This window comes from Calliphora vicina, chromosome 1 (genome assembly GCF_958450345.1).
Source record: "Calliphora vicina chromosome 1, idCalVici1.1, whole genome shotgun sequence".
NCBI lineage: Eukaryota > Metazoa > Arthropoda > Insecta > Diptera > Calliphoridae > Calliphora > Calliphora vicina.
The window spans coordinates 22,604,888-22,618,477 of NC_088780.1; the positions used below are offsets into that span (position 1 = coordinate 22,604,888).

Below are 13,590 nucleotides of genomic sequence, written 5' to 3' on the forward strand. Positions count from 1 at the left end.
TTTTTGGTTGTAGTTATATTTTTATATTTATTTATTTTCTACTAATAATAATATAATTATTATTTTCATTGTTTTTTTTTTTGGTTAATTAATTCACTACAAAAAGAACTCAATACAAAATATTCAGAAAACACAAAATTTCAATATTCATTCCATCAGATACTTTTTGTTACTAAATGTTTAGATTTTTATTTACGCTTGCTTTTTATTTACGGAATCCAGAAGTAAACATGCCTCTATGCGAGAGTATACAAAATATGTAATTAGTTTGTGTAGCTCTGAGAGATAACAGTTTGGTAATGTTAACAGAAGAGAAAATAATGTTAAGCATGTGGGAATGTTTAACCCAACATGCTCACACGATCTTCGTAGATCAGTATTGGGATATTATATACTCTTTTGATTTTATTGGTACATTGGTACAACTAATTACTTGTCGAACTGGTAGTGCTGCACACAAACTTATTTAAGCACTTGTTAGTAGACTTTCTTAAGCCACAATAAAATTAAACAAATACTCATAAAATATGAGTTTTGTGACATAAAATAAATATTATTTAATAACGTGCCAAACGATTGAAGCTTTTCACTGTGGGTTCCTCACTCCCCAAAACGATTCACTAAGAACTGATTTTTTTGGAAATTAGAACGTTTAGGGGATAAAATCGGTTACCTTATATCTTCAAAATTAAAAAAGACACAAAAAAAACTTAAAATGTTACTCCATTTAAAAATAAAAGCTGACAGGTGTTTAGTACTCTTTCGAAATTCGAACTTTTTAGGGGATAAAACGGATGAAAACTGTATTTTGGTACTCTTTTTGTTCCCTATATATCTTTTATTTTTTACTTTTCAAAAAATAACAAATAGGTACTTTTGGGAAATTCGAACACTTAAGGTATAAAAATATTGTTTATTTTTGGTACTTTTTTTCATTAAATATGTTTTTTTTATAAATTTACATAAACATCACGATACAGAAATTTATTTAAATAAAATTTTACCGCCGCAATGGAGATCAAAAAGGTACCAAAAAGGGGTAAACACGAGAAAATATATTTTATTTAAAATTATTAAGCCAATTTTGATAATTTTTTTAACATTAAAACGAATTAATTCATTTAACGTTTGAAAGTCATTGGAGGTTGCTGATGAGCAGGGAAACCAAAATATGCAAATACATGTTTTTTCTTGTTAGTCTAATGAGCACATGGATAAGATATTTACACGTTTCAGAACTATTTAAGAATTTTGGCATCGATTTGTTAGTGCATATTTTTGCATATTTTACCCTTAAATGCATATTTTTGCATATATTTGTTTTAAGAGCATATTTATGTCATATTTTTGCGTTTTTAGAGCATATTTTACTGTTTAATAGCATATTTTGACTATATCAAAAACAAATTTTGTATTACTTACTTCTCGCTGTTGTGTTACAGGTTTTTACTTCCTTTGTTTAAAATTCAAAATTGAAAAATAGATTTTTTGATATAAAATAAGCCCTATTTTAATAATAGCGCCATTTAAATATCAAATTTTAGTTCTAATTCAAACTTAACCGTTCTAAGTGTTAAAGAAATATTGTCTTTTAAATTTGCTCCTATAACATCAGTTGATGTCGAAGGAACATTTTCTATTTATAAAAATGTTTTCAGATCCAATAGACAACGATTTTTATTTGAAAATTTAAGTGAATATTTTGTAATTGATTGCAATAATAACCTAAATTGAAGAAGTGACTTTTTATTTATATAAAATATCATCAAAAAATATCTCTCGAGGCCTTTTCATATCTTAAGTTCCTATTGTTTTTATGTTGTATTTAGTTTTTGTTATACTTGTTTTAGTTCTTGTTATTTTTGTTTATTTTATGTTACTTTACCTTTTTAGAAATCAATTGTATTGATTTTTTTAAATAAAAGTCTATTTTTTGGTTAAAAATTATGTAAAAGTTGTATTTTAAGAGCATATTTTTAAATTTTAAGAGCATATTTTAAAGTTTTTACTGTTTACTAAAAATTTATTTACTAAAAAATTAATTTTTTAAAAAATGAATTGGATTTTTTACTGAAAAATGGATTTTTTACTGAAAAATGGATTTTTTACTGAAAAATGTATTTTTTACTGAAAAATGTATTTTTTACTGAAAAATGTATTTTTTACTAAAAAATTTATTTTTTACTGAAAAATTTATTTTTTACTAAAAAATTTATTTTTTACTGAAAAATTTATTTTTTACTAAAAAATGTATTTTTTACTAAAAAATTTATTTTTTACTAAAAAATGTATTTTTTACTAAAAAATGTATTTTTTACTAAAAAATGTATTTTTTACTAAAAAATGTATTTTTTACTAAAAAATGTATTTTTTACTAAAAAATGTATTTTTTACTAAAAAATGTATTTTTTACTAAAAAATGTATTTTTTACTAAAAAATGTATTTTTTATTAAAAAAATGGATTTTTTATTAAAAAAATGGATTTTTTATTAAAAAAATGGATTTTTTATTAAAAAGTGTATTTTTTTACTAAAAAAATGAATTTTTTACTAAAATTTTTTTCCTAAAAAATTAATTTTTTACTAAAAAATGTATTTTTTACTAAAAAATTTATTTTTTACTAAAAAATGTATTTTTTACTAAAAAATGTATTTTTTACTAAAAAATGTATTTTTTACTAAAAAATGTATTTTTTACTAAAAAATGTATTTTTTACTAAAAAATGTATTTTTTACTAAAAAATGTATTTTTTACTAAAAAATGTATTTTTTACTAAAAAATGTATTTTTTACTAAAAAATGTATTTTTTACTAAAAAATGTATTTTTTACTAAAAAATGTATTTTTTACTAAAAAATGTATTTTTTACTAAAAAATGTATTTTTTACTAAAAAATGTATTTTTTACTAAAAAATGTATTTTTTACTAAAAAATGTATTTTTTATTAAAAAAATGGATTTTTTATTAAAAAAATGGATTTTTTATTACAAAAATGGATTTTTTATTAAAAAAATGGATTTTTTATTAAAAAGTGTATTTTTTTACTAAAAAAATGAATTTTTTACTAAAATTTTTTTCCTAAAAAATTAATTTTTTACTAAAAAAAATGGATTTTTTACTAAAAAAAAAATTGATTTTTTACTAAAAAATTGGATTTTTTTACTAAAAAAATTGATTTTTAACTAAAAAACTCTATTTTTTACTAAATACAAGTCAATTTGTATTTCAATAGTGTTTAAAAGACGGAGGGAAATTTACTTCTTTTTTGGTTGGAGCGATTTTGCTCATTTTCAACACCAAGGGCCCAGATGTACCTTTGTGGGTCTATGACCATTAATTCGATGTGTCTCTGATGGTAATGTTTTTAACGGATTTGGGACTTATGGGTCGATAGTCACAAAATTAAGTAGCATACTTGAAACAAATTTGTGTAAAATTTTTAACCAATTTTTTTATGCTCATTTATGTATTTTTCAAAATTGGGCATTATATTGGAGCTATGATCTATTAAGGGGCGATCATCATAAACTATTTTTTTTCTTTTATAAAAAAAGTTTTTAAAACTTTTATTTAAAAACTTTTTTTAAAAAAAAAATGCATTTTTTACTAAAAAATGTATTTTTTACTAAAAAATGTATTTTTTACTAAAAAATGTATTTTTTACTAAAAAATGTATTTTTTACTAAAAAATGTATTTTTTACTAAAAAATGTATTTTTTACTAAAAAATGTATTTTTTACTAAAAAATGTATTTTTTACTAAAAAATGTATTTTTTACTAAAAAATGTATTTTTTACTAAAAAATGTATTTTTTACTAAAAAATGTATTTTTTATTAAAAAAATGGATTTTTTATTAAAAAAATGGATTTTTTATTAAAAAAATGTATTTTTTATTAAAAAAATGGATTTTTTATTAAAAAGTGTATTTTTTTACTAAAAAAATGAATTTTTTACTAAAATTTTTTTCCTAAAAAATTAATTTTTTACTAAAAAAAAATGGATTTTTTACTAAAAAAAAATTGATTTTTTACTAAAAAATTGGATTTTTTTACTAAAAAAATTGATTTTTAACTAAAAAACTCTATTTTTTACTAAATACAAGTCAATTTGTATTTCAATAGTGTTTAAAAGACGGAGGGAAATTTACTTCTTTTTTGGTTGGAGCGATTTTGCTCATTTTCAACACCAAGGGCCCAGATGTACCTTTGTGGGTCTATGACCATTAATTCGATGTGTCTCTGATGGTAATGTTTTTAACGGATTTGGGACTTATGGGTCGATAGTCACAAAATTAAGTAGCATACTTGAAACAAATTTGTGTAAAATTTTTAACCAATTTTTTTATGCTCATTTATGTATTTTTCAAAATTGGGCATTATATTGGAGCTATGATCTATTAAGGGGCGATCATCATAAACTATTTTTTTTCTTTTATAAAAAAAGTTTTTAAAACTTTTATTTAAAAACTATTCGCTTATGGTTTCTTGAATCCATTAAAGAGTTATTTCATTCGTTGTTATTCATTATGACATCCGGTTGGAAAGTTTAGAAACAAATATGTCAACACAGAAAAAATTATATTTCAATTCAAACATTTATCCCATATTGAACTGGTTTCAATTATTTCATAATTAAATCAAGTATTCATTTATTTTTGAGCAAATGTATATGTATAAATGTATATGTTTATACAATATGTAAAATAATTATAATAATGAAATAAAATTAAAAAATGCCAATTAATTTCAGAATTGTGTTAATTAATATTTTAATAAAATTTAGTGGAAAATTGCAATTACAAACATAATTGATTCAATTAAAAATTTAATTGAAATTTGTGCAGAAATTCAATTATTTTATTTAATACTAATTTAATTGGTTTTTTAACACTATTTTTGTCAATTAAACTTTTTAATTTCCAATTAATTAATAGTATCATTTTGATGATTGGAGCAAAATCAAACATATTTTTAATTAATATAATCAATTTCGTAATTGAACCGCATTTTTATTTTTTTCTGTGTGGAAATGGTAACAAGTTTCTTGCTTATCAAAAAGTACATTTTGTTTTTTTAAAAAAAAAAGTACGTTTTTATGCATTTTTTAATGATAACATTTTAAATGAATGATTTTATACCTGATCTAATATATAAACAAATTACACATTGAAAATTAATATATTATTTTTGTCGTTTTATAATATTGGTTTTGAAAAAAAAATAAAAAAGTACACAGAAAAAATTATATTTCAATTCAAACATTTATCCCATATTGAACTGGTTTCAATTATTTCATAATTAAATCAAGTATTCATTTGCTCAAAAACAAAATTTCTTGATATTTTCTATTGAATTTTGTGTTTTGAATTTGATTATTTTGACAATTGAATATACAATTTTCGTTATTGGTTGAATTTCAAATATAAAAAATTATTGAATAGATAATTTTCATAATTGAAACACAAAAAATAACAAAAATGTGTTTTCAATTACGAAAATTATCTATTCAATAATTTTTGTATTTGAAATTCAACCAATAACGAAAATTGTATATTCAATTGTCAAAATAATCAAATTCAAAACTCAAAATTCAATAGAAAATATCAAGAAATTTTGTTTTTGAGCAAATGAATACTTGATTTAATTATGAAATAATTGAAACCAGTTCAATATGTGACAAATATTTGAATTGAAAGGGTTTAAGAAATAGTTTTTTCTGTGAATGCCTTAGACATTAATGTAATCCATTATAAATACATCAAATACTTTATATAGAAGTACTTTACACAATATTGTTCCCATAAATGGGATCCAAATTCGAATATTGGTAGCTTTCTCTTTAAATACATCATTATATCGAAACAACCTTTAGAAGATATAATTTGATTTAAGGTAGAATTAATTTTGCTCTATCGTAAAGTTATAAATCAGCTGGCTTCTTTAAATTAATGTAGAAAACGAATAATTGATTTGTGTTACAGTAAAATAAATGTACGTTCACATTGTTGAAATATTTGTCCGACTTTTCCCATTTTCAATACAAAACATGTTGATCAATAAACAATATTTGGGGATAATTTAATCCCTCTCCGTCTTTCCTTCGTGTTCTATCGTGCCTTCAACAGACAGACTGAAGGACATAGGTAGATCATCTTAGAATTTTTTAAGGACCCAGAATATATGCATTTACTTTTTGGTTTCGATATATTACAAAAGGTAGGGCAAATTAATATACCACCCATATTTGTTTTAACATTCTGTAAATATTGCTATTTTGACCCAAAACTCGAAACATAATAAATGAAATGGCTGACCTCTAAACGCAATCCGATTTCGCTCAAATTGTTTGCACTTTATTTTTAGATAACAAAGCAAGTTTAGATCTAACAAAAGAGCCATCCTAATCTTTTAGCAAATAATTGTTAGACGTTTTTAACTCCTTTTGTAAAAGCTGTCAAATAGAAGTCAAATACATATTCTGCTAGTGTGTTTAGCTCTTACGATTATCAAATTAACTATACATTTATGAACCTAATGATTTTACTGCTTATACATACATAAATATTAATCTGTTTTTATTTATTGTAAAAGTTTATAAAAAAACACATTTCCTACAAATATAATACATATTCGATTGCATGGAATAATAACACGGTGCTACGATGGAAAAAAACTTGGAAAAGGACCCAGCGTTGGTTATAGGTCTTGCTGAGTACATTACGAATTGTGTCTAAAAATTTCAGAAACACCCTCAAATTCAGAAGTTATTCTAAAAAAAAAACATTTTCAGTGATGTTCGCCAACATATCGACCTGTAACTCAGTCAGATTTTATCTGACTTTAAATTTTTTAACGGTTTTGGAAAGAAAACTAGTAACGCTTTAAAATGACGTGTATACTTATAGTACTTATTGCTTACAGTTTTAAGCAATAAGGATTGTTTATGTTAAGAATATCTAAAAGAAAAACCAAATTGCTCAACTTTTTTGATTTTGGTCGCTTTTTGTTGCTTATTTTGATATGAAAGCTTATAAAAATTTATACTAACGAATTAAGGAAATTTAATTCTTAACAAAACATGGTTTTTTTATTTTTATCGGATGAAAATTGTAAAAGTTATTCAACTTTTCATTAACACATTTTTTTGTATTTTCTCCCCCAGCGCATATGAATAAACAAAAAAACAAAAAACTATAAAAAAACAAGTCAAGCCCGACCATATAATACCCTACACTAAGTAAATGAGTATAAACATTTTTCTTTTAAAATTTCAATAATTTATATTTTTGAGTGATTTTCGGAAGTGGGCCTTATATGGGGGCTATGACCAATTATGGACCGATCACGATGAAATTAGGTCGTGTGCTTTGTGTATATATGAAAGTATACTATGTTGAATTTTGTGAGTATACCAACATTTTTAAGCGATTTATGCACGTTAAAGTGATTTTCGGAAGCGGGTCTATATGGGAGCTATGACTAATTATTATACCGATCGTAACAAAATTTGGTGACATACATTTTTTATATATAAAACTTATTTGGAGCGCAATTTGTGGAGATACATTTATAAATTAAACATTTATGACAGATAAAGTCCAATTTCGGAAGGACATTTGTATGGGGGCTAGGTGAAATAATAGACCGATTTCAGCCAGTTTCAATAGGCTTGGTCCTTGGGCCGAAAAAATAATATGTACCAAATTTGATCGAAATATCTTCAAAATTGCGACCTCTACTCTGCGCACAAGGTTTACATGGACAGCCAGCCAGCCGACCAGACGGACGGACATCGTTTAATCGACTCAGAAAGTGCTTCTAAGTCGATCGGTATACTTTAAGGTGGGTGTTAGACTAATATTTTTGGCGTTACAAACATCTGCACAAACGCATTATACCCTCCCCACTATGGTGGTGCAGGGTATAAAAAATATTTGTTAAATTTTGAATTTACAAGGCAAATTTTTTTTTGAACTTTTTTCGAAAAAGTTTAATAACTTTTGGAAATATAAACCGATTTTAACAAGTAATGTCTCATCTTTGTCTATATAAAATTGTATTTAAAAAGTTGTGCAAATAAAAATAAGTTTCCATAGAAAAAAATTAAAATAACTATTGTTGAATTTGAAAAATTACGAAAAAAATAACAAATAAAGTGAAACTTTTTATCAAAACTTATACAATTTTATGAAAACTCAGTTCTTTGCCTATCCATAATTGTTTAAGATTTTGAAATCGGTATAAAAATGTGTGAGTTAGAGGTACTAAAGCACAACGACATAACCTAAAACCGTTTTTTCAATATAACTCAAAATTTTGAGGGTGTTTCAAAATCTTTGAAAACGGTTTTAGTATGTCCTCACCTAGGTCTACAACCCCCAATAGGTCGCTTTTCAAGTTCTGACAAAAAGTGTCATTTTGTAGCAGAGTGTAATTATTCGATTGCATGAAATAAAAACATTTTGAGGTAATTGAACTAGTTATCACTTTGCGAGTATATGGGTTATAAAGGCTTAAACCCAATATGCCGATTGTGCTCATTTCTATCAGTATCTATAAAGGGAGAGCTACTGCACGTAGCTTCTTCGAATAAGAGAGGTCCTATTAAAAAAAGGGGAAACAAATATTTTATTTTAAAAGCCATACATCGAATTATGTAAGCAACACTTACCCAATTTTCGAAATTTTCTGCCGTTACCATACTTCGTCTCAGTAGTTCGGGAGCTGTAGGTGCCACTGTATTAAGGCGATCATTTTCTAAGGGAACTGACGTTACCATGCTCTCTCTCAGTAGTTCGGGAGCTGTAGGTGCGACTGTAATAAGGCGATAATTTTCCGAAGTTGCTGCCGGTTCCATACTCTCTCTCAGTGGCACGGTCCCAATAACTATTGGTACACTTATAATATTGTTCGTAGTCATACCCACCATATTTAAGATCACCTTTAATGAGTAACGTACACTTATAATACACTCACCTTCGGTGGTGGGAGGTGTGGAGACTATTACAAAATTGCCACCAAAAATACGCGTGGTGTAACGTAAACAGCGGTTACCATATGATTTCTTATATAAAGTGGTTTTATCTTCGCGTGTCTTGTAGTGGGGTGTGCGGGCAGTAAATATTATTTTCCGATTAAATTCGATGGTGTAGCCTTCAATATGGTCCATCGATTGATTTCGTATATGAATTGCGTATCTAACACTCTGGCCAATGGCATAGCCACCGAATGGAATTGAAAGCGTAGTATTAACTGTACCATTTGAAAAACACCAAAAGCTAGAACTAAAAAATTCCTCACTTTCAATGGGAATCTATATGGAAGAAAATATGCAAATTATTTCATTCAAATGATTAAAACAAAAATGTTAACAATTTAATTTCTCAATTTCTCAACTCACCCTAAAAGCTGGATTTATATTTAAATCCAGTAATTTAAGTACAGTCAACGATTTACTAAACTCATTATCGAAATGAAACAGTCTATTAATTTTCAACATCAGTTCGTAGCGTATGTGACCGTGACGAGCTTCACAAGAGGTGGGACAACGCACCGGTAGAAGTATTTGAAACGGATATGTATAAGTTCCTGCTGGCATAGTTCCCACACCACGTACGGTTATGGAATTGTAGATATACAACTGATTGGCTTTAAACTGAATCGTGGGATTGGTGTAAGTACCTCCTGATTGTGTGTACCTCTTAGTTTCAGTCCAACTTACTTTTCCCTCGCCTCGCAAAATTATGCGTATATCTGAAATTAGAGATTTAATTAAAGATTTCTTTTAGAGTTCGACCGATAATTCTGCCTAATACTAGTGTTCTGTAACCGGCAACATTTTGTTGCAAAGGTCTTTGTGGACAGGTATTTTACTTTTTGCACTTTTAAGGGTATAAAACGGCCAAAACCGACTTTTCATATTCCAGAAAAAAAATTTAAATGGAATTGTAGTCCTTCTAGAGAAATTTCAAATGGAATTTGGCACTTCATAGAACGTCAAATTGATGCTTTTTTTGAATTTCGCATAATGCTGTACTTTTTGAAACGAAAATATTTTCAGTTTTCTGTAGTTTTGAGTGGTTAATAATGAAAATAGCATAATTTTGCGTAGTAGCACACGCTGGGTACCCAGCCTTTTCTTCTTTGTGTCTAAAAACTATATGCGAAAACTTAAGCAAGATTTTAATTTTCCGCCACTTATGCACAAAAGTGTTGCCTATGATAACGTTGGGAAGTGGTATTTATGTAGGAGCTATTGGTCATAGCTAGAGTTGTCAAACCGGTTTTCGAATTATTCGAAAAACCGGGTTTTTTCCAATTTTCCGGTTTTTTTAAACCGGTTTTACAAAAAGACAGTTTTCGAGTTATTCGACAAACCGGTTTTTATGTCTCGAATTATTCGACAAAATCGAATATTTTTTAAAATTTATTTTAAGATTTTATTCGATTATTTTTAATAATTTTAATTATTACAAGTAAGAGAGCTATATTCGGCTGTGCCGAATCTTATATACCCTTCACCAAATTATACTTAAATTTTTTTTTTATTTTTTTTATTTAAAAAAAGTTTTTTCCAATTTTTTTTTTTAGTTTTTTATTTTTAAAAAATCTTTTTTGGGAAAAAAATATTTTTCTGATTTGACCCCTTGTAGGGTCCAACTTACTATGGCCTTATATATATGTATATGTCGTTGCACAGGTTTTTGAAATATCTATTGTCTATATTAATGATTTAGTAATCCAGATATGGGTCAAAAATCGAGGTTGTCCTGGTTTTTTCCTTATATCTCAGCCATTTGTGGACCGATTTTATTTGAGGGCCACGGAAAGTTGATTTCATAGTGGCGGACAGACGGACATGGCAATATCGACTTCGCTATCTATAACGATCCAGAATATATATACTTTGTGGGTTATTCGAACCGGTTTTTGATAGAAATACCCGAAAAAAAAAATTATGCTTTTTCGAATTATTCGAAAACCGGTTTTTAGAATATGTCGAATATTTGACAACTCAAGTCATAGCTATTATAAAAGGTCAAACTCTGTTGGAAATTTTTAAGAGTCAGTACTTATTTCAATTATAGCATTTTTAAACATTTAAAATAAAATAGCTTATGCGTAATATAGTCATTATATCAAGATATAAAATAATACCACATAATTAGCGTTAATTCTTAATAACAAACAATAAAAAAATTATTTCATTATAATTTTACAGCAAGTATTTTTGAAACAAGTAGATGAATAATTATAAAACAAAATACATTATTTTTAGCACTTTTGTTTCAATAATTATTCATCCATTAACATTAGTAATATTTAATAATTTCTTCATGTTATTAAAATTTGGAATATCTGGAGAATTGGCACCTCCTGTAGTTTGAATAAACCTTCCTCATTTTCAATTACATTATTTTCATCAAACTCATCATTTGAATCAGTTATTGGCATTAATTCAATATTATGATTTGTACAATTCTCAATCTCTGGTGCTACTGCCCATTATTTGTTCAGAGATAAACATTTTATGTATTTATTTGTATGAATTGTAATAAAGAGTTAACATTTTTATTTTCAATTTGATTTAAAATAAAAAATTATTTCAATATTATTTTAGAACAAGTATTTTTATAACATAATTTATCTAAAAGCATACTTTGTTGAGGGGTATCTATATAAGATTCGGCACAGCCTAATATAACTCTCTTACTTGTTTGATGTTATCAATTTATAATGGGTTGACGATGTTAACAAATCTTTATATTGCTAGTTCAAAATCTTTTATTTTTTCACAGAAAAAATTATATTTCAATTCAAACATTTATCCCATATTGAACTGGTTTCAATTATTTCATAATTAAATCAAGTATTCATTTGCTCAAAAACAAAATTTCTTGATATTTTCTATTGAATTTTGAGTTTTGAATTTGATTATTTTGACAATTGAATATACAATTTTCGTTATTGGTTGAATTTCAAATACAAAAATTATTGAATAGCTAATTTTCGTAATTGAAACACAAAAAATAACAAAAATGTGTTTGCAATTACGAAAATTAGCTATTCAATAATTTTTCTATTAAAAAGTTTTCTACTAAAAAATCTTATTAGTTGCGGCATATTATTTAATGCCATTTTGAAAGTATCTCGCAACGTTTTTGTATAGACGCTGTGCGGTGATACTTTTCGTACAATTATTGAATATATGTAAATTTTTATGATTTTAAGGAAAATGTTTCTATTTTTTTAAGTTGATTTCTAGTTTATAGGATTTTTTATAAAATGAATTAAAAAAAGGTTTAAATATGTATTGAAAAGTGACCATAAATTGCTAGTTTATATTATGAGTATGTCTGTACGGAGACTTAATTGATTCAGTGTATATAAACTATGAAAAAGTTCTTGAAAAGATCTCTAAAACAGCAAAAATATCTTTTTTTGTAACATGTTTTAAAATATTCTTATAACGTAATCAAATTTAAACCTTATATGTGTGACAGGGTACCTGGGTAACTTTTTGGAATTTTATCTATATTGAGAATTCCTAGACGCTTGAAACTGAGAACTCATAACATTTTGTTGTATTTATTTTTTATAATGGATACTTTTGTGTCTCGACTTGGGAGGGAGTGGTAAATCATTTTATATTTTACAACCTTAACAGGGTGACAAGGCACCCGGGTACCACATACAAATTATATGGAAAATATTACTCATACGCTCACAAAACAATATTGAGTAGTCTTTCTACTTGCTGAATTTATTTGAGTACTGTGTATATAAATGGGAATACCCATTTATTGAATTGACTTTAGCACAAACTAAAACATTGTTCTTGTTTTTAATAATATAGAGCATTCATATATTTTGCGCAATACTATGAAATATTATATATTAAATATTATATTATTAATATTGTGTTAAGGGTGTTTTTTTTTGTCACACACATAAGGGTTAAAGCATCCACATTTATGTTCTGCTTTTGCACTTACTTCTTATATCTTTGGGCGCGCTTGTGTTCAAAACAATCGCACCACTTACTGTGTCTCCACTATTGTAAACCGCATTGGGATTGTTTAATTGAAATTCGCATGTTGAAGGCATTTTTTGGTTGTAGTTATATTTTTATATTTATTTATTTTCTACTAATAATACTATAATTATTATTTTCATTGTTTTTTTTTTTTTTTTGGTTAATTAATTCACTACAAAATGAACTCAATACAAAATATTCAGAAAACACAAAATTTCAATATTCATTCCACCAGATACTTTTTGTTACTAAATCACAAAGTATACAGAGGTGTCAAATTTGACAGTTCAAAAACACTAAAATCCGCTTTTTTTGAAATTGTTTCGATAGAAATAGAAAACAAATTTGCGGTTTAATACCGACAAGGCGTTAAAACAAACAACTATATAAATAAGCACAAAACCAAACCAGATGAAATTGTTTCGAGCGAAAGAGATAAATATATTTTTTTGCCATGTCGCCTCTGTATACTTTGTGACTAAATGTTTAGGTTTTTTATTTACGAAATCCAGAAGTAAATATGCCTCTGTGCGAGAGTATACAAAATATGTAAT

At 25.9% G+C, this 13,590-nt stretch overlaps 1 protein-coding gene across 1 annotated transcript; it reads right to left on the minus strand.

Moving 5' to 3' along the window:
* Nucleotides 1–8,553: 8,553 nt before the first annotated feature.
* On the minus strand, nt 8,554–13,107 carry LOC135958083 (arrestin domain-containing protein 3-like). Its single transcript, XM_065508983.1, has 4 exons — nt 12,996–13,107; nt 9,401–9,753; nt 8,672–9,313; nt 8,554–8,601 (listed from the first exon to the last, which is right to left on the minus strand). Exons 1-4 carry the CDS (start codon nt 13,105–13,107, stop codon nt 8,554–8,556), a joined length of 1,155 nt encoding a protein of 384 aa, XP_065365055.1.
* Between the last annotated feature and the right edge of the window lie 483 nt (nt 13,108–13,590).

Bases quoted from the DNA above. Each gene is read 5' to 3' on its own strand.
- LOC135958083 (XM_065508983.1), bottom strand. From the start codon at position 13,107: ATGCCTTCAACATGCGAATTTCAATTAAACAATCCCAATGCGGTTTAC. The intron at 9,754-12,995 runs GTAAGTGCAAAA...CTCTAATTTCAG, and splicing joins CGCGCCCAAAGATATAAGAA to ATATACGCATAATTTTGCGA. The intron at 8,602-8,671 runs GTAAGTGTTGCT...TTTTTTTAATAG, and splicing joins CAGAAAATTTCGAAAATTGG to GACCTCTCTTATTCGAAGAA.